The 18,721-nt window shown below is 44.5% G+C and overlaps 1 protein-coding gene across 1 annotated transcript in view; it reads right to left on the bottom strand.

The window, feature by feature from the left end:
• LOC132822989 (glutathione hydrolase 7) overlaps nt 1-16,191 on the bottom strand; it is a 69,627-nt gene extending 53,436 nt beyond the window's left edge. The window contains exon 1 of the mRNA XM_060836495.1: nt 15,797-16,191. Coding sequence (XP_060692478.1) covers nt 15,797-15,968 — 172 coding nt within the window. The 5' untranslated portion in view covers nt 15,969-16,191. The remainder of the gene's footprint in view (nt 1-15,796) is intronic.
• Nucleotides 16,192-18,721: the final 2,530 nt, after the last annotated feature.

The following is an 18,721-nucleotide window of genomic DNA, read 5'->3' as shown; positions in this document are numbered from 1 at the left end:
CCGCCCCCACCAGCGCCACTCACCTGCATTCTGCTGACACGCCCCTCACAGACCCCACTGTCACTATCCCCACCCCCCAGAACCCTAAGGGGAACACTACCCCTGCTCATGATTCCACCCCCATTCCCCCCACCATCACACCCACTCTAGGTACTGGCTCCGACCCCACTCCCAGCTCCACACCCACACCAGATCCCAGCTCTGCCGAGTTTTCACCATCCCTCCAGACCTCCCCCTCACTGAGGATGAACGCTCAGTCCTCAGCAAAGGACTCAGCTTCATCCCCCTCCGTCCACGCATCAATGAATTTAATACACGCTGTGACGTCGAACAATTCTTCCGTCGCCTCCGCCTCCGAGCTTACTTTCACAATCAGGATTCCCACCCACCTTCTGAGGATCCCTTCACCCACCTCCAACACACTGCATCCACCTGAACACCCCGTGCTGGCCTATTACCTGCCCTCGACCTCTTCATTTCCAACTGCCGCCGGGACATTAACCGCCTCAACCTGTCTACCCCCTCCCCCACTCTAACCTCTCACGCTCACAACACACAGCCCTCCAATCCCTCTGCTCCAATCCCAACCTCACCATTAAGCCAGCGGATAAAGGGGGTGCAGTGGTAGTCTGGCGCATTGACCTCTACACCATTGAAGCTAAACGCCAACTCGAGGACACCTCTTCCTACTGCCCCCTTGACCATGACCCCACGCACCCCCCCCCCCCATCACCCAACCATCATTTCCCAGACCATACAGAACCTCATCACCTCAGGAGATCTCCCACCCACAGCTTCCAACCTCATAGTCCGGGAACCCCGCACTACCCGGTTCTACCTCCTTCCCAAGATCCACAAGCCTGACCACCCTGGCCGACCCATTGTCTCAGCATGCTCCTGCCCCACTGAACTCATCTCTACCTACCTCGACACTGTCCTATCCCTCCTAGTCCAGGAACTCCCCACATACGTTCGAGACACCACCCACGCCCTCCACCTCCTCCAAGACTTCCGTTTCCCCAGCCCCCAACGCCTCATCTTCTCCATGGATATCCAATCCCTCTACACCTCCATCGCCATGACCAGGGCCTCCAAGCCCTCCGATTTTTCCTCTCCAGACGTCCCCAACAGTACCCTTCCACTGACACTCTCATTCGTTTGGCCGAACTGGTCCTCACCCTTAACAATTTCTCCTTTGAATCCTCCCACTTCTTCCAGACCAAAGGGGTAGCCATGGGCACACGTATGGGCCCCAGCTATGCCTGTCTCTTTGTTGGCTACGTTGAACAGTTGATCTTCCGTAACTACACCGGCACCACTCCCCACCTCTTCCTCCGCTACATTGATGACTGCATTGGCGCCACCTCATGCTCCCACGAGGAGGTTGAGCAATTCATCAACTTAACCAACACATTCCACCCTGACCTTAAATTTACCTGGACCATCTCTGACACCTCCCTCCCCTTCCTGGACCTCTCCATCTCCATTAATGATGATCGACTTGACACTGACATTTTTTACAAACCCACCGACTCCCACAGCTACCTGGATTACACCTCTTCCCACCCTACCTCTTGCAAAAATGCCATCCCGTATTCCGAATTCCTCCGCCTCCGCTGTATCTGCTCCCAGGAGGACCAGTTCCACCATAGAACACACCAGGTGGCCTCCTTCTTTAGAGACCACAATTTCCCTTCCCACATGGTTAAAGATGCACTCCAATGCATCTCATCCACATCCCGCACCTCCACCCTCAGATCACACCCCTCCAACCGTTACATGGACAGAACGCCCGTGGTGCTCACCTTCCACACTACCAACCTTCGCATAAACCAAATCATCCGCTGACATTTCCGCCACCTCCACAAAGACCCCACCACCAGGGATATATTTCCCTCCCCACCCCTTTCCACCTTCTGCAAAGACCGTTCCCTCCGTGACTACCTGGTCAGGTCCATGCCCCCCTACAACCCACCCTCCCATCCTGACACTTTCCCCTGCCACTGCAGGAACTGTAAAACCTGCGCCCACACCTCCTCCCTCACCTCTATCCAAGGCCCTAAAGGAGCCTTCCACATCCATCAAAGTTTTACCTGCACATCCACTAATATCATTTATTGTATCCGTTGCTCCCGATGCAGTCTCCTCTACATTGGGGAGACTGGGCGCCTCCTAGCAGAGCATGTTAGGGAACATCTCCAAGACACCCGCACCAATCAACCACACCGCTCCGTGGCCCAACATTTCAACTCCCCCTCCCGCTCTACCGAGAACATGGAGGTCCTGCGCCTCCTTCACCGCCGCTCCCTCACCACCAGACACCTGGAGGAAGAACGCCTCATCTTCCGCCTCGGAACACTTCAACCCCAGGGCTTCAATGTGGCCTTCAACAGCTTCCTCATTTCCCCTTCCCCCACCTCATCCTAGTTTCAAACGTTCAGCTCAGCACTGTCCCCATGACTTGTCCAGACTTGTCCGACCTGCCTAGCTGCTTTTCCACCTGTCCACTCCACCCTCTCCCCCCTGACCTATTACCTTCATCTCCTCCCCAACTCACCCATTGTACTCTATGCTACTCTCTCCCCACCCCCACCTTCCTCTAGCTTATCTCTCCATGCTTCCAGCTCACTGCCTTTATTCCTGATGAAGGGCTTTTGCCCAAAATGTCGATTTCGCTGCTCGTTGGATGCTGCCTGAACTGCTGTGTTCTTCCAGCACCACTAATCCAGAAATAGGTGAAGACAGGTAGAGTGTATGACCTGGTTGGTCAAGGGGAGGAATGAATCCAGTTGGTGGCAGTGAGCAGTGGAAGGAATGGGGAGGGGCTGGGGAGGGAGTCAGGGGATGGGGAAGGAGTTTATTTGAAATTGGATAACTCAATGTTGAGTCCTTCGGGCTGTAGGGTGCCCAGGTGGAAGATCAGGTGTTGTGCCTCCAATAGGAGCTGAGGTTTGTTTTGGTGTAAGCATGATCTACAAAAGACACAAGTATTCTATATTATTGTAAGAGAAAGTGAGGACTGCAGATGCTGGAGATCAAAGTCAAGAGTGTGGTGCTGGAAAAACACAGCAGGTCAGGCAGAATCTGAGAAGCAGGAGAATCGATGTTTTTGAGCATAAGCCGTTCATCAGGAATTCCTGCTGAAGGGCTTATGCCCGAAAACATTGATTCACCTGCTCCTCGGATGTTGCCTGACCTGTTGTGTTCTTCTATATTATTGTAGCAATAATATAATCTGAAAGTAGGAGATTGTATTACTCTTAATGCAGAGGGATTTGACATGAAAATTTGATTCAATTGTTACCAACTCCATCTCTCCTCCCTTGCTGCCACAAGAAGAGTGAAACCTGACCCCAACACTTCCCCTCCCTCACCTCCATCTAACGCCGCAAAGGATCCTTCCACATCCGACAGAAATTTTGCTGCACATCCAAATATCTCATCTACTGTGTCTGTTGCTCTCAATGTGGTCTCCTCTACATTGGGGAGACAGGATGCCAACTCATGGAACATTTCAGGGAACACCTCTGGAAAAACATGCACCCAACAATCCCACCACCCTGTGACCTACCACTTGAACTCCCCCTCCCACTCCGACAAGGAATTGCAAGTCCTGGTCATCCTCCATTGCCAAATCCAACCAACCCGAGGCCTGGAGGAAGAACGCCTCATCTTCCACCTTGGGACCCTCCAACCACACAGCATCAACATTGATTTCCACACAGCATCAACATTGATTTCACCAGTCTCCTCATTTCTCCTCTCCCCACCTCATCCCAGGTCCAACCCTCCTACTCAGCACCCCCCTTTTGAACTGTCCTACCTGTCCACCTTCCTTCCCACCTACCTGTTCCACCTTCCCCTCCAACCTATCACCATCACTCCCCACCTGCATCTACCTATCACCTTCCCAGCTACCTTTCCCCCAGCCCCATCCTCATCTCCTACTTATCTCTCAGCTGCCCCCACCACATTCCTGGTTAAAGGCTTATTGATTCTCCTGCTCCTCGGATGCTGCCTGTCCTGCTGTGCTTTTCCAGCGCTACACTTTCTAACTCCATCTTTCTCCTTGGCAACGGTTTGAGACTGTGATTTTCCAATCACAAACTTATCAGTAAGAGCCCCTGTTTCTATTCTGCAACATCGCCCACCTCAGTTCACCTCTCTCAAACTCTCACTCATTACTCCCCTCGCTTTATATCTGACTTTTTAAAGTGCAGTCTTAGCTGGTCTCCCACAATCTGGCCCTTGAGATCATCAGAAACACTGCTGACTGTGATTAAATTCAGAGCATCAATAACAGAAGTTGCTGGAAAAGCTCAGCAGGTCTAGCAGTATTTGTGGAGAGAAATCAGAGGTAATGTTTCGGGTCCAGGGCCCCTTCCTCAGAACCGATGGTAGCTAGGAAAATGTTTTTTTTTTTATGCAGAAGAATGGGTGGGGGGAGAGAGTGCAAGGAGTAAATGATAGGTGGGGATAGAGCCCAGAGAGACAGAAGAGCAGCTGGATAGATAGAGAGGATAATGATCAGCCTGGAAAGATGAATAACCTTCTGGACTCAATATCAAGTTCAACAATTTTATGTCTTGACACACCTGGGGTTTTTTCCCGAAACATCAATTCTCCCGCTCCTCGGATGCTGCCAGACCTGCTGTGTTTTTCCAGCACCACTCTAATCTTGACTCTGATCTCCAGCGTCTGCAGTCCTCACTTTCGCCTTCTTCCATGTCCTTATCCTAACCCCAACACACCAGGCCTTGTTATCACAGGGTCTGCTATTGCACTCAAACCATGACTAGCTGCTAATTGTCCCCATTATTAGCTACTCATTTTCCCAGGCTGATTGTTATCCACTTGTTTGTCTGTCCAACTGTTCTCTCTCTTTGGGCTCTATCTCCCCTATCACTTACTCCTCCCCCCATCTTCTGCATAAAAAAACAACTTTTCCAAGCTACCATCAGTAACCTCAGGTAAGATGGCAGGCGCTCCAGCCAGAGGTCCTCTGCATCGCCTGTTCGTTTTATTCTTTCTCTTTATTTTCCTCCCTCCTTTCCTTTCCTATGGTCTTGGACACCTGGTCCCGGCCTTCGGTGCAGGGTTGGTGCTCATCTGCCTGGAACGGGGACTCCAGGTACCCAGAGCGGGGACAGCAGCAGCCCAGAGCAGGAGTGGCCCAGTGCAAGCGTGGTAGTAAACAACAGTCTGATCACATGCAGGCCCCCTACATGGTCTGCTGCTGAGAGCCCTTGGAGAGAGTCTGTGATGTTTGTCTTTGTAATTCTTGTTTTTCTGACCTATGGTTATATAGTGTATGGCTGTAATGTAACATTTTTTCCATTTCTCTATTCTGTATCTAAGGATTGTTTCCTAGATATCTTACTACCTAAGATGATGCTGTAAGTGGCAACTTATAAACTATTCACTGTACACATTTGAGTACATCTGATAATAAAGCTCATTCAATTCAACTCTGAGGAGGGGTCACTGGACCTGAAATGTTACCGCTGATTTCTCTCCACAGATGCTGCCAGACCTGTTGTGCTTTTCCAGCAATTTCTGTTTTTATTTCTGACTTCCAACCTCTTTTGGTTTTTATTAAATTCACAGCATATCCTGTTCAGCCATCATCTCTGTACCCATTCACCTATAAAGTTCCTGGTCCAGAAACGACTTCATCATAAGATTCTCATCCTTGTTTCCAATGCTTTTCCAACTCTGCAGTCTCGTCCAGTTCCTTGACCCTCCTAAATATCAATGCTTCTCTAATTTGGCCTCTTGGGCATCCTGATTTCAATTACTTTACTGATGGCTAAGTACTGGAATATTCTCCTGCTTTCTTCCTTGTAGCCACACCTTAAAACCTACCTCTAGCATAGTATTTGGTGATGCAACCCATTATCTCCTTATATGGCTCAGAACACACTTTGTTTTATAATGTATTCCTGGTGAAACAGCTTGGGACCTTTTGTCAAATTAAAGGCATTACTTACATACAAGTTGTTGTTTTACTGTAATTGGTAATTTCTTTATGAATGAACAAAGCTCTCAGTTACCTTGATAGGATCACAACAGATGTGATCGTAAAACAAAAGAAACTTTATCTGTTCTCAATCCATCCCTGTCCATCTGTTTTCTAAGATCCAATTACCTATTGGTAACAATTAACGTAATCTCAATCGCTTGGTTAGCACAGGCAAATTTGTACTTTTAGGCCACTTCCTAGAAAGGTAAACACAGTCCCAAATTATTGAAGGTACATAGAAAACAAAGATGACCTCACTTGATCCCTCAATTTACCCCTGCCTCCAATATCCTCAGTGCAATTGTGTCACATTCTTTCAATAGTGATCATTTCAGATCAGGCTGCCGCCTCTCCTCACAGTCTTCCAGCTGTCTGACAAACCCCAGCACCCAAACCCTCCAATACTAGCTTTGGTCGGGTAGCTCATCCCCACATGCTCCCTGCTAATTTAAGCTTGTGTCCCCAATATCTGCAGGGTAGTGGAGTTCAAAACTAGAGGGCATAGGTTTAAGGTGAGAGAGGAAATATTTAAAAGGGACCTAAGGGGCAACTTTTTTACGCAGAGGTTGGTGAGTGTATGGCATAAGCTGCCAGAGGAAGTGGTGGAGGTGGGTACAATTACAACATTTAAAAGTTAAAAATCACAACACACCAGGTTATAGTCCAACAGGTGCATTTGGAAGTGCAAGCTCTTGGTGTGCTGATGAAGGAGCTAGAATATTGGTCTTGAAAAATGTCAGTACTTATCAGTCATCCTGCTAAAGATAAAAAATGTCAAAAACTGGTTGTCACGCATGATATTGCACCAAAGTGATAAATCTGTGGGTGTGTGCTCAACTAAATTACATCTCACAAAAAGCTTTGTAGAGAAGATGGTGGAAAAGGCCATTTCTGTATTAGGTTTTCTTAATTGTCTTTTTAAACTAGTGACTTCCTTGCTAGTGGAAGTGTAACTAGTGTTTTTTGAAGGCGTTTATCCTCTTTCCTGTTAACATGCTAAGCTTACTGAGTGCCTGCTCCAAGAATATTGGAAATTGGAATATTGTGTCAGTGGTATGAATAGAGTGGAAAGTATGAGGCTTTTCCCCGAGTGGAGGTTCAAGTTTGGGGGGGTGGGTGAGTGGGAAGGGATGTTTAAAAGAGATGTGCGAGGCCCTTTTTTCATACAAAGGGTGGTGAGTGCCTGGAATGTGGCAAGTGGGGCGAGATTAGTTTAGGATATCTGGTCGGCATGGACGAGTCAGACCAGAGGGTCTGTTTCCCTGCTGTGCAGCTCTATGACTGGCCTGCAGCCAACTGAGTGATAGTTACAGACACAACTCAACAGCGGCAAGAGGATTACGGAGGGTTATTGAGGCTTGAGTAGGAAGCATCTCTCCCCTTCGTTTCTTATGCACGTGAGGACAGATCAGATCAGTTCTCCAGCCATCAGATAGCTATCTGGCTTCTAGCATTCCAGTAAAGCAATGAGAAAAGAAGAAAGGGAGAGAAAACGGGAAAGTATAACAAAGAAGGAAACATGTAGGAAACAAGGAAAAGCAGAAGAGGATCTACAGGAGTCGAGGGAATACAGAAGCAGAAGAAGAAAGTAACAGAATGAGATAAGGGATAAGAAAGCAGTTCATCATATTGAGGTCAACATTTTGAATTCTGTCGTGGCTGATTTTAAATATATCTATTTTTGTGCAGCTTAAAACATAAAGGATCTTCCACATAAGACAGAGATGAGAAGAATGATTTTCCCTCCGAGTTAGTCTGTGAAATCGTCTTTTTCAAGAGAGCAGAAGAACCTTCAACGGCCTCACTGAAGGTTCGTAAGGCCTAGTTAGATAGAGTCATGACTGACAGAAAGCCAAAGAGTGGAACATGGAATTGAGGCCACAATCAGATGGAGCTGGGACCTTATTAAACAGCAGAGCAAACTTAAGGGACCAAATGGCCTGAAAACAAGGAGAAAGACTGGGCTATTCAGCCCATCGAGTCTGCCCCAACATTCAATATGATCATGGCTGATTGAACACCTCAATAACTTTTACCGACACTATCCCCGTAAACCTGCATACCTGTTATTCTCCACTTTAAACATATTTGGAGACTGGGTTTCCACAGACCTCACTGGTAGAGAATTCCAAATTCATAATTCTCTGAGTAAGAACACTTCTCTTCCTCTTGGGAAACATCTTACCCACATCTGCTCTGTCAATCCTTTAAGTATTTTGTAAATTTCAATGCTTATTCCTACTCTGATTTCATACATCTATACGTATCTTTATTTTATCCTCATATGACTAAGTACATATAGTAAGTTCTATAAAATATCTTTCAATGTAATGAACAGTTAACTTTGTGTAGTGTTTTGATTTTTAACTGTGGTCTGTAAGGATGTGGGACAGGGTTCCAAATCTGATATGATTTCAAACACACAGATCGCAAATACACATTTAATAGGATGAAAACAACTGAATGTCTATGCGAATGTAATGTACTGTGATACTTGCAATAAAACACAGAGATGTTAGAAATGGACATTGACACTTTGGATGGATATGATTTAATTGGAGGCATCCCTCTCCAAAACATGGCTGTGTAAAATTATATCCCTTAACTTTTTTCCCTAAAACACTGCTCTCACAAATCTGACTTTTGCACAGTTACATGCTACGTGAACGCACTGACTGGGTTAAAGGCTAGTCTCAGATAAGAAAATGTTTAGTAGCATCATGAGCGACATGGTAGAGACCAGTCCCTGGCATGGGGTGGGGAAAGGAATATCTGAAGATGCAAAGTGGATTTCTCCTCTTGAACATACCTATTGAAGTAGTCAAACTGTCAAGCAGTGAGAGATTTTAATGGAATAAGGAGAAACAAAGGTGTGCATCAGTTGCCAGAGGACACTGGCATCCAAGAAATCATTTGGATAGAAATAGTGTGAAAGAATTCATGGGGGAACAGTAGCAGGTTGGCATTAGGTAATGATGCTCAGTTACAGAGCTGGTGCTAGGGGGCAAGGTGCCAAATGGGCTTCTTCTGTACCGTAAAAAGTCCTATGATTCTGTGACAAGATTTAAGACAAATAGTAAGCATACCTGAGGAAGGATGTAGAGTATCTCAAGTACAACAATTGGCTATAATCTGGAACACACGACCTGAAAGGCTGTTGGAAGCTGATTCATGAGTGATTTTCATAAAGCAGAATAATACACATTTTTATATGACTGGAGAAAATTACAAAGAACAGAATAAAAAAGAGCTGCAGTCGACCACACAGCCAGTTGAGTCGACTCTACCACTTTCACAAGGCAGGGTGGGCTAACACCAAGGAAGGTACTGCTGAGAATGGGATAAAAATCAGCAGATCGACAAGCTGGCTAATGGTGGGCACAAGGTGAATGGGGACAGGCTTCCAAATAAAGCAATCTGTAAAATTAACACAATAACCTCTGTGTTTGATGGATAATCTTCCACTGAGCCTTGTCAAGGGGAGGGGGAAGATTTAAATGTTTCAAATGTGAATGAATTGGTCTGTTCATTGTCAGGCATAGGTGTAATTTGATTAATGAATGCAAACTTATTGGCACATAGACTTTGTTCCTAAAATGGAGGCAAGAGGTTTTAGAAATTTAGAAGCAGATTTTATTTTCACTAATAACAACATACGTTTTTGCTCTCTATGTTTTGAGTTTATATATGTTTGCCGAGGGCACTATTCTTCCTAAACATATCCTGCAAATCAGGAACATTGCACACTGTTCCTGAACTATTGACATAGTTTATGAAAAGCTAAAACCCGAGCATGGAGTTTTGCATCACCCCAACACGATAAACCTCATTCATTTGCCTTTTATTGCTCTGATTTAAGTTTGTTATAATCAATCCTCAGTCCAAGATAATAAATTACAAATTACAAAAATTACAAAATCCTTTTTCTACCGCCACTACCATTCCTTTTGCCTTTTATTCTGTTGATCACTTGATGGTAGGTGTGTGATTTATATGCATTAGAATATCACTTATTTTAGAGTTTGAATTTTGAAGTAGTGGTATGTGAAAGGGTTTAATGATTTAACTTGTATTGCTGTAACCAATGTGATTTATTTAAAAACACAGTATTAGAGAGTGATTTCCAGAGTGTAATGTTGTTTTGTTTGCATTGGGAGAGCTTATAAACAACCAAAGTAAATAGTTATGCAGCAGGCTTTTGGTTAGGAGAATCTTTTTAAAAATATTTTGATTAGGGCAGCACTTTAGCTTGGGGAAAAACCATTTGGCTTTTAACCTGGTAGGTTTTGTGGAAGTCCTGGCTCAAGCTAGATGTGTACAACAGTTACTCATGTTGGAAGAAGATTGGTTTAGAACTGTTAAGTAATTGGTCACCTCAGTACAGTTTAGTTTAAAAATACCAGACTAGACATATTTGGTTAAAGCTCTGAAGGATGATTCGAAGATGAAAACGTCAATGCTCAACTGTATGAATCCTCCTGGAAGAGATTATCAGATTCTCAAAACAGACAATTGAAGTTATGGTTAATTAAGTTCTATTGATGTGAAAGAGAAGGCAGGACTCTCTGGTGTGAGTACTATACAGGAATGCGTCTGGGATTAATGGAATTATATTTTACTAGGTATTTCTAAACCTTTAAACTTTTGTTAAATGTAAACAATTTGATTTAATTTATTTTACCTCCTTTTTTTCTGTATTAAACTTCCATTTTATTGTTAACATGAATCTGTAATATTGTGTGAGAGTGTTTCGGTTAAGAACCACCTGGTTAAAACAATCTGGGATCTAACATGTCCAGTAATAACATCAGATGAAATCATAACAATCTCCAGTCTTCCTCACCCACTAACATCTCCCTGACCTTCCCTTCTGTTCCACTTCCTCCTTCCCATTTTCCTCTCTAACCTAAAATCCAACAACTTTCCAAAAAGCATCATATTGGCCTCATGATGTCTGTTCTCTCTCTCTGCTGCCAGACCAGTAATACTAACACATTTATTTCTGTCTGATTTCTGTCTCAGGAGGTAATGTAATTCCCACAAACAATGCAGCCAGCCATTTTTAACATTCATAAAACCAAATTTCATAATGAAGTACATAGTCAGAGGTTGACAAACTCACTGTGGCCAGAAATTAAATCAAGCAAACAGGCTGCTGGTGGAAACAGATTCCATGGGAAGTTCCAGTCTTGGACAAGTGCTTGAAAAAGACTCATTTGCAAGCAGAAGGAAAGAAATATAGTTCGGGATTAGATTTGACAGTTCTTTCAAAGATTCTAACAGAGGGGAAAATAGGTCTTATTCTGCGCTTCAAAATTCCATGGAGTTCGAAATAACTCTACCAAGGAATCCTGTCACCTAGTCACCCTTTATTCACACATACAGAGTACCTGACACTGACCCAGCTAGCTCACAGCCAGCTCCTACAGTGAGCAGAATCCCAAACACATCTGTTTATATGTGTCAGCCAGGGTTCCCTGATTGGGCCAGGTTAACAGCTCCAATCAGGGAACTCATATTCTATGACTGCATCTGCTGACCTTGTTCCAATCACTATAGAGTCATTGAAAAAAAAAGTGCATAGGTTAGCTGGCTCCTTAATATGTTGCTGAACTTGTAAGAGCAACATTTGCCATTGTTATTTCAGAATATCCACTAACCCATTTGATGGCATTGTGAAAATATATTTCCTGATTACAGGTATAACTAGATTCTTACTCCCACATTCAAAAGCATGGGTAAGAAGACGCCAAACAAATGCCAATTTCACTCTAATACTTCACCTTTGAACATTCAGAAATTGAGCCATCAAACCCTCCCAGATTGTCATGGCAGCAGTAGATGAGACCAAGGAGTTTTTGTGAAGAGTCAATTTTCCCCCAAATCTTGTAGAGTTCTGTTCTGATTATGTTGAATGCTTCCATAAGGTCTACTAAAATAAAGCAAAGGGGTATATTGTTCCCTTCATGTTTCTTGTAACTGGTGTATCAAGAAGACCATGTCCACAATAGGTTTGTTAGCATTGAAAATCCACTGCGCTTCCAAGCCCCTTCGTCTACAATTAGATGCAGTGTTTTATGTACGCCACAAGCAAAGGCCTTCCCTGTGATGCTGAGTAGTGAGATCCCTGGGTTGTTGTTGCAGTCTCATCTGCTCTCTATGTTTTTGTATAAAACCAAAAGAAATAGGAAAAGGAGTAGACCAATCAGCCCCTCAGGTCTGCTCCATTCAATAGGGTAATGGCTGATCCGACATTCCTCATGTTCCTTGATCTCCTTACTGATCAAGAACCTATATAACTCAGCCTTAAATATATATATATAAGGACTCTAGCTCCATGGCTCTCTCTGTCATGGGGTTCCAAAGATTCTCACCCTCTGACGGAAGAAATTCCTCCTCATCTCAGTCTAAAATTGGTGTCCCTTTATTCTCAGACTATGCCCACTGGTCCTAGACTTTCCCATGAGTGGAAACATCCTCTTAGCATTTACCCTGTCAAGCCCTTTAACAATCCCATACATCTCAATGGAATCACCCCTCATTCTTCTAAACTCTGGTCAGCAGAATTCCAGTCTGTTTATCTTTGGCCCATAAGACCATCCCTCCATACTGGGGTTCATCCTAACGAACCAATCCCCTGAATTGCTTCCAATGAAAAAGGTAGTTCCTTAAATAAGGGGGACCAAAACAGCTCACAGTACTCCAGATGTAGTCTCACCATCACTTGTACAATTGCTTTTTGACTTCTGTACTCTCCTACTCCACCCTCTTGAAATAAGGGCCAACAGTCCATTGACCTTCCTGATTACCTGCTGTCCCTGTGTTGTAGCTTTCTGTGCTTCATGCGCAAATCCTCACAAGTCCTTTTGTGTTGCAGCTTTCTGCAGCTTTTCTCAATTTAAATTATACCCTGTTCTTTTGTTCTCCCTTCCAAATTGAACAACTTCACATTTTCCCACAATAGACTCTGCCAACGTTTTGCTCACTTACTTAACCTTTTGACATCTCTCTGGATCCCCTTTGCAACTTGCCTTTCTGCCACTTTGTACAGAATACTTTCACTTTCTTCCTGCAAGTCATTAATATATATTTGTAAATAATTGCAGTGATCCTGTGGAATCCCATTAGCGTGCTGTGCCTGAAATGTAGTCAGAGACAAAAGTTTGCAGATGCTGGAATCCAAAGTAGAATCCAGTATCCTGAAGATGGGTTATATTCGAAACATTGACTTCTCCACCACCTGATGCTGCCTGACTTGCTGTGGCCTTCCAGCCTCTTATATGTCTAATGTGTCAGAAATGTGGACAATATATAGCAGACATCTTAAATCCCAGAAAGTAATTATCACCAGCAATGCCTCTGCAAAATCCTGAAAATGCACTAGTAGAACAGGTGCTCCAAAACCCATGTTCTTTCTGAGTCACCATCCTCACTACAGGCACTGGTTACAGCCAATCAGTTGCACTGGCTGGACCACATTGTCCAATGCCTGATACAACACAAAACAAACCCCCTCCTCCAAGTTTCATCACAATAAGCAGGTGGCAGGATGGCAGAGAACATGCTTAATGACCCCCTCAAAGCCTCCCTTAAAAATACTGTCATGTCTTTCCCATCTCATGAGAATCTCTTGCCCATGATAGCCCACACTGAAAAAGAAGCATCTGCCAACCATCTTGGGCATCTCTGACCAGTAAAGGTGGAGGCCAAACACAAACAGCAAAGAGTGTGCTAAAGCCCAAGCATCCAATTCTCCACCCTCTTCAAATACCACCCACTCCATCTGTGGCAGCATATTTAAATCCAACATTGGACAGTTTAGTGACTGCAGTATACACATCAGAGTGGACGAAAGTCATCCTTGGTCTGAAGGGACTGTCTATTAAGTCATCCACCTAGTGACTGAGCTACAAAGACTCAGGGAGATTCTCTTCCATGCCTGTAACTTGTTTCCTCCCTCCAAGTATCAACATGAACTGTGATCAAGTGAAAAGGCATCACATCTCTGCCCCGATCACACTAATAATACTCATTGGACATGATTGGTAAATTCTTCCACCTTGTGACATGCACCATTCTCGAGAAGAGGCTTACCATTTCCACTGTTGTCTGGGTATAACCCAGCAGAACTGGATCATGAATGCAGCAAACTTCTTACAGGTTTGTTGGCATTTACCAATCGGGGTCAACTTTTTTGGCTTGGGCACATTCGAAGGATGGAGGGTTGGAGTGGGAGGGGTTCAGTACTGTTGTGGTTGTAGAAATTGGGGGTGGAGGGGTTGTGCCAGATCCCTCATTTAAAAGTCTAACTGAAGTTGCTAACCTGAATCCTAAATCTAATTGATCCAGTGACTCTAGAAACCTTCAGTCCCACTTCCCAGCTCATTCCTCCCCACTGCCTGCCCACCCAGGTCAGCTTGATCACCACAGCTGGACATCAACTGGACACCTGCCCTGGCAACACCACAGAAATTCTCCAAGTCACCTTCAAAAGCCAGGCAACTCTAAGAGGGGATTGCGGGACAGAGCTGGTGTTTGTGTGATTGTTTGTGTGTGTTTGTGTGGGGCTCTGTGTGCGTGTGTGTATACAGCTGTATATGTGTGTGTGGGGGGTGGGGCTCTGTGTACATGCATGTATATAGCTGTGTGTGTGTGTGTGTGTGTATTCCTACACCAGATGAGGCTATCATGAAGGACACTCCTTCTCAACCTCTTGGGTTAAAGTACCACCAGTGATCTCTCTCTCTCTCTCTCTCTTCAATGATAGAGCAGCCCCAGACTCCAGTAGGACTATGGCAACTTTAGCTTTGTGTGTGTCTGTGAGATAAAGTAATTCAGATTTATATTTAAAAAAGCAGATTTAAAGTAGAAAGCCAGAACAAATGGTGCCTGGGAAGGTCAGACCTGGGTCTTTGGAGAAGGTCAAAATCACTAGCTAATGGCAGAGGAAAATGACAACTCCCCCTGTAGGTTGGCATGTGCCACTCCAATGAGCAATGACTTGGCAACAGGTACCAAAGACAACAGTCCAGGACAGCACCTGGAAACCTCAAGTGTGGTACCTGGGGCAGAACCAGGTCAGACCCTTAATCCATTAGCACATGTGGGGCAATATTATGACACCTCCTCAACCTGAAATGCACTAATTAGATTCCCTACAGTGTGGAAACAGGCGCTACAGCCCAACCCTCCAAAGAGTAACCAACTCAGACCCATTTCCTTCTGACTAATGCTCCTAAACACTATTGGCAATTAATTTAGCGTGGCCAATTCACCTAACCTGCACATCTTTGGGCTGTGGGAGGAAACCGGAGCACCCGGAGGAAACCCACCTAGACACGGGGAGAATGTGCAAATTCCACACAGACTCATCGGGAGGCTGGAATCGAACCCGAGTCCCTGGTGCTGTGAGGCAGCAGTGCTAACCACTGAGGCACTGCTGCCTGTCTTTGGTGGATTGGAGGGGCCTCCTGAATTCAATGCAAACTGGGAATCAGTGCTTCTTTGTACATTTCATGGAGCCCAGCCCAATGACCACCCCTTCCCCCAAAACAAAACAAAAGGGTTAATTCAGGAGCAGGCGGGGTTCAAAAGCACAACTCAGGTCTTTCCCTGCAGAGTAGATGTCTCCCAGACTCGAACCTGATCTTTTAAAATCTGATATCCATCCTATTCCGACACACCTCAATAAAATGAGGGCATGGTTGTGCGTCTGCATTTTTATACCTGCCAAATACCAACATCTATTTCTCAACAGCTGCCCGGGAGACCGACCTGTGGTGTCCGGGTCACAGAGGGACGAGTCATCGTCTTTGCGGTACCGCAGGACGTTGTCGGTGGAGCCGGTATCGTCCTCGGGCAGCCGGGGGAAGCTGGTGATACTCATGTAGTCTACCGGCGAGTAGGCCCCGAGGTTAGTCTCCTGGCCGGCTTCTTCTTCCGCCATCCCCGGTGTGTTTACCCCGTCTGTCAACTCTCTGCTTCAGCACAGCAGCTGGGAAGGGGCTGGAGGCAGGTCTTGAGACATGCAAAAGCTCCTTCCGTTCCCCCGGCAGCGGTCCGCTGATGCCCTTTAATTCCTCTCTCTCTCTCTCTCTGTGCGTATACTGTATTGTGTCTCTCCGGCTTGTGCGATATTCCTTTCAATTTGTGACTCTTCCCCTGTAAGGAAGCGGGGAACCGCCTGTGCACGTCGCCAGCAGGTTAAAAACAATCAGGAGAAAGAGGATTTCAAATGACCAGGAAAATCAGATGGGTGGAGGAATACAGCGAGAAATGCAAGTGGTTCAGATTAAAACCGTGTGGATTAGATGCCGACACCATACAGCACATAGAAAACATCGATGGGTGCAATTTATGTTTATCTGTATATAAAATGTCTACACGGATTTTTTGCCAAATTTTACTGTAATTAAATGTTACAAATAAAAATGCTTTTTATGTAAATTTACGGTATAATTTTGTGTCTACGTAGCTAATTTTTGTTGCTACAGGGGTCACGATGGTGTTGCGATTGTGTTTAAAAAAAGCAAAATACAGAGGGGGGAGAATCGCTGTGACACTGCACTGCAGAGGGGTGAACTGAATCAAAATCAATAAATCCACAAGATACAAGTGCGGAGCATCGGAAGCTGAGGGGTGACCTTGTAGAGGTTTATAAAATCACAGTTAAAAATCACACAACACCAGGTTGTAGTCCAACAGGTTTAATTGGAAGCACTAGCTTTCGGAGCGACTCTCCTTCTTCAGGTGTTAGATAAAGGAGCAGCGCTCTGAAAGCTAGTGCTTCCAATTAAACCTGTTGGACTATAACCTGGTGTTGTGTGATTTTTAACTTTGTACACCCCAGTCCAACACCGGCATCTCCAAATCATGTATAAAATCATAAGGGGCATGGATAGAGTGAAAAGACAAGGTTTTTTTTCCCCCAGGGTAGTGGAGTCTGAAACTACAGTGCATAGGTTTAAGGTGAGAGGGGTAAGATTTAAAAGAGACCTAAAGAGTGACATTTTCAGGCAGAGGGTGGAATGAGCTGCCGCAGGAAGTGGTGGAGGCTGCTACAATTACAACATTCAATGGAGAATTGGGGCAAATGCTGGCAAATGGGACTTGATTACTTTGGGATATTTGGTTGGCATGGACGAGTTGAACCGAAGGGTATGTTTCTTAGCTGTACAACTCTATCATTCTAAGTCATGCTCACTAATCTGCATAAACTGGAATTTAAAAATAAACAGAAGCAGAATTGTGCTATTGTTACTGCAGTGAAAATGCTTCTCTTAAGCTGATGTCTTTGTTCCCTGTTTCCCTGTCTCAGCTTATTCATTTTCACAATCAAGCAACTTTTAGCTCAAGAACAAAATGCTGTATGATAGAAGGAAATGAAACCGGTGGAACTAAACACATCATAGCATCTGTGGAGAAACAATCAGAAGTAAACTTAATCCCAATCTTAATTATGTTTTCGGCTGAGTTTTGAATAAATTGAAATCTAGCCCAAGGTTTTTTGTGGAAACACATGGATTCTGAAAGGTCATTGACTGTTGCTGTCTCTCCTCCAATGTTGTCAGACCCACTGTGAACACTTTCAGCATCAACTGTCGTTAGTTTCATATTTCCAGCACCTACAGTATTTTGCTTCTGTATATAATTTTCTGTCCACTTTATCCAACTGCTGACACCAACAGCGCGGATGAGTCAAAAATCACACAACACTAGGTTATAGTCCAACAGGAAAATAAAACAGGAAAAGGCCAGTACTTGACTGGGGTGTACAATGTTAAAAATCATACATCACCAGGTTATAGTCCAACAGGTTTAATTGGAAGCACTAGCTTTCGGAGCGACGCTCCTTCATCAGGTGGTTGTGATAAGGAGAAATGCTCTGAAAGCTAGTGCTTCCAATTAAACCTGCTGGACTATACCTGGTCTTGTATGATTTTAAACTTTGTACACCCCAGTCAAGTACTGGCATCTCCAAATCAGCACAGATGAGGGAAGCGTTGTTAGATACACTTCTTTAAAGAGTTTCTGAAATACTTTTCTCTGAAAACATTACCCTGTAGATAGATCATAAAACAGAGATGCAGAAGGGGGCCATTTGGCTCTTCAAGACTGTTCCATCTTTTACTGCGATCATGGCTGATTTGTTAATCCTTAACTTTATTTTCCTGCCTTTTCTGCATAACCATTGATTCTCTTACTCAGTAACAATCTATCTATCTCAGCCTTCAATATACTTAAGGACCCAGCCTCAGCAGCCCTCTACATTAAAGAACTCCATAGATTCACTATCCTCTGAAGTTCAGCTTTAGTATTGATTAATCTATACTCCCATGATTGTGTGGCCAAAAAGGCCAGAAATAATTTTATGATTAGTTTTGTAGCAATGTGAAAATCCAAGCTCATATCTGCAAGTCAGTTTCGCTTTGAAACTCCGCGCTACTACATTTGTTTAAACCTCATCAGCTCCATTGCATTTTCAATGGAAACCTATTTATGCTTAATCTCTTGCCTCAGAATAACTTCCAAACTCTATAAACTGTTAACCCATTTTATAAAAACTGAAAGAAGTGCAGATGCTGGAAATCAGAAACAAAAATAGGAATTGCTGGAAAAGCTCAGCAGGTCTGTCAGCATCTATGGAGAGAAATCAGAGTTAATGTGTTGAGCCCAGCGACCCTTCCTCAGAACTGATGG

The sequence above is a fragment of the Hemiscyllium ocellatum genome, chromosome 15 (assembly GCF_020745735.1).
Source record: "Hemiscyllium ocellatum isolate sHemOce1 chromosome 15, sHemOce1.pat.X.cur, whole genome shotgun sequence".
In the NCBI taxonomy this organism is placed as follows: Eukaryota; Metazoa; Chordata; class Chondrichthyes; order Orectolobiformes; family Hemiscylliidae; genus Hemiscyllium; species Hemiscyllium ocellatum.
Note: the sequence above shows the minus strand (reverse complement) of the source record. Positions and strands in the feature narration are given on the sequence as shown.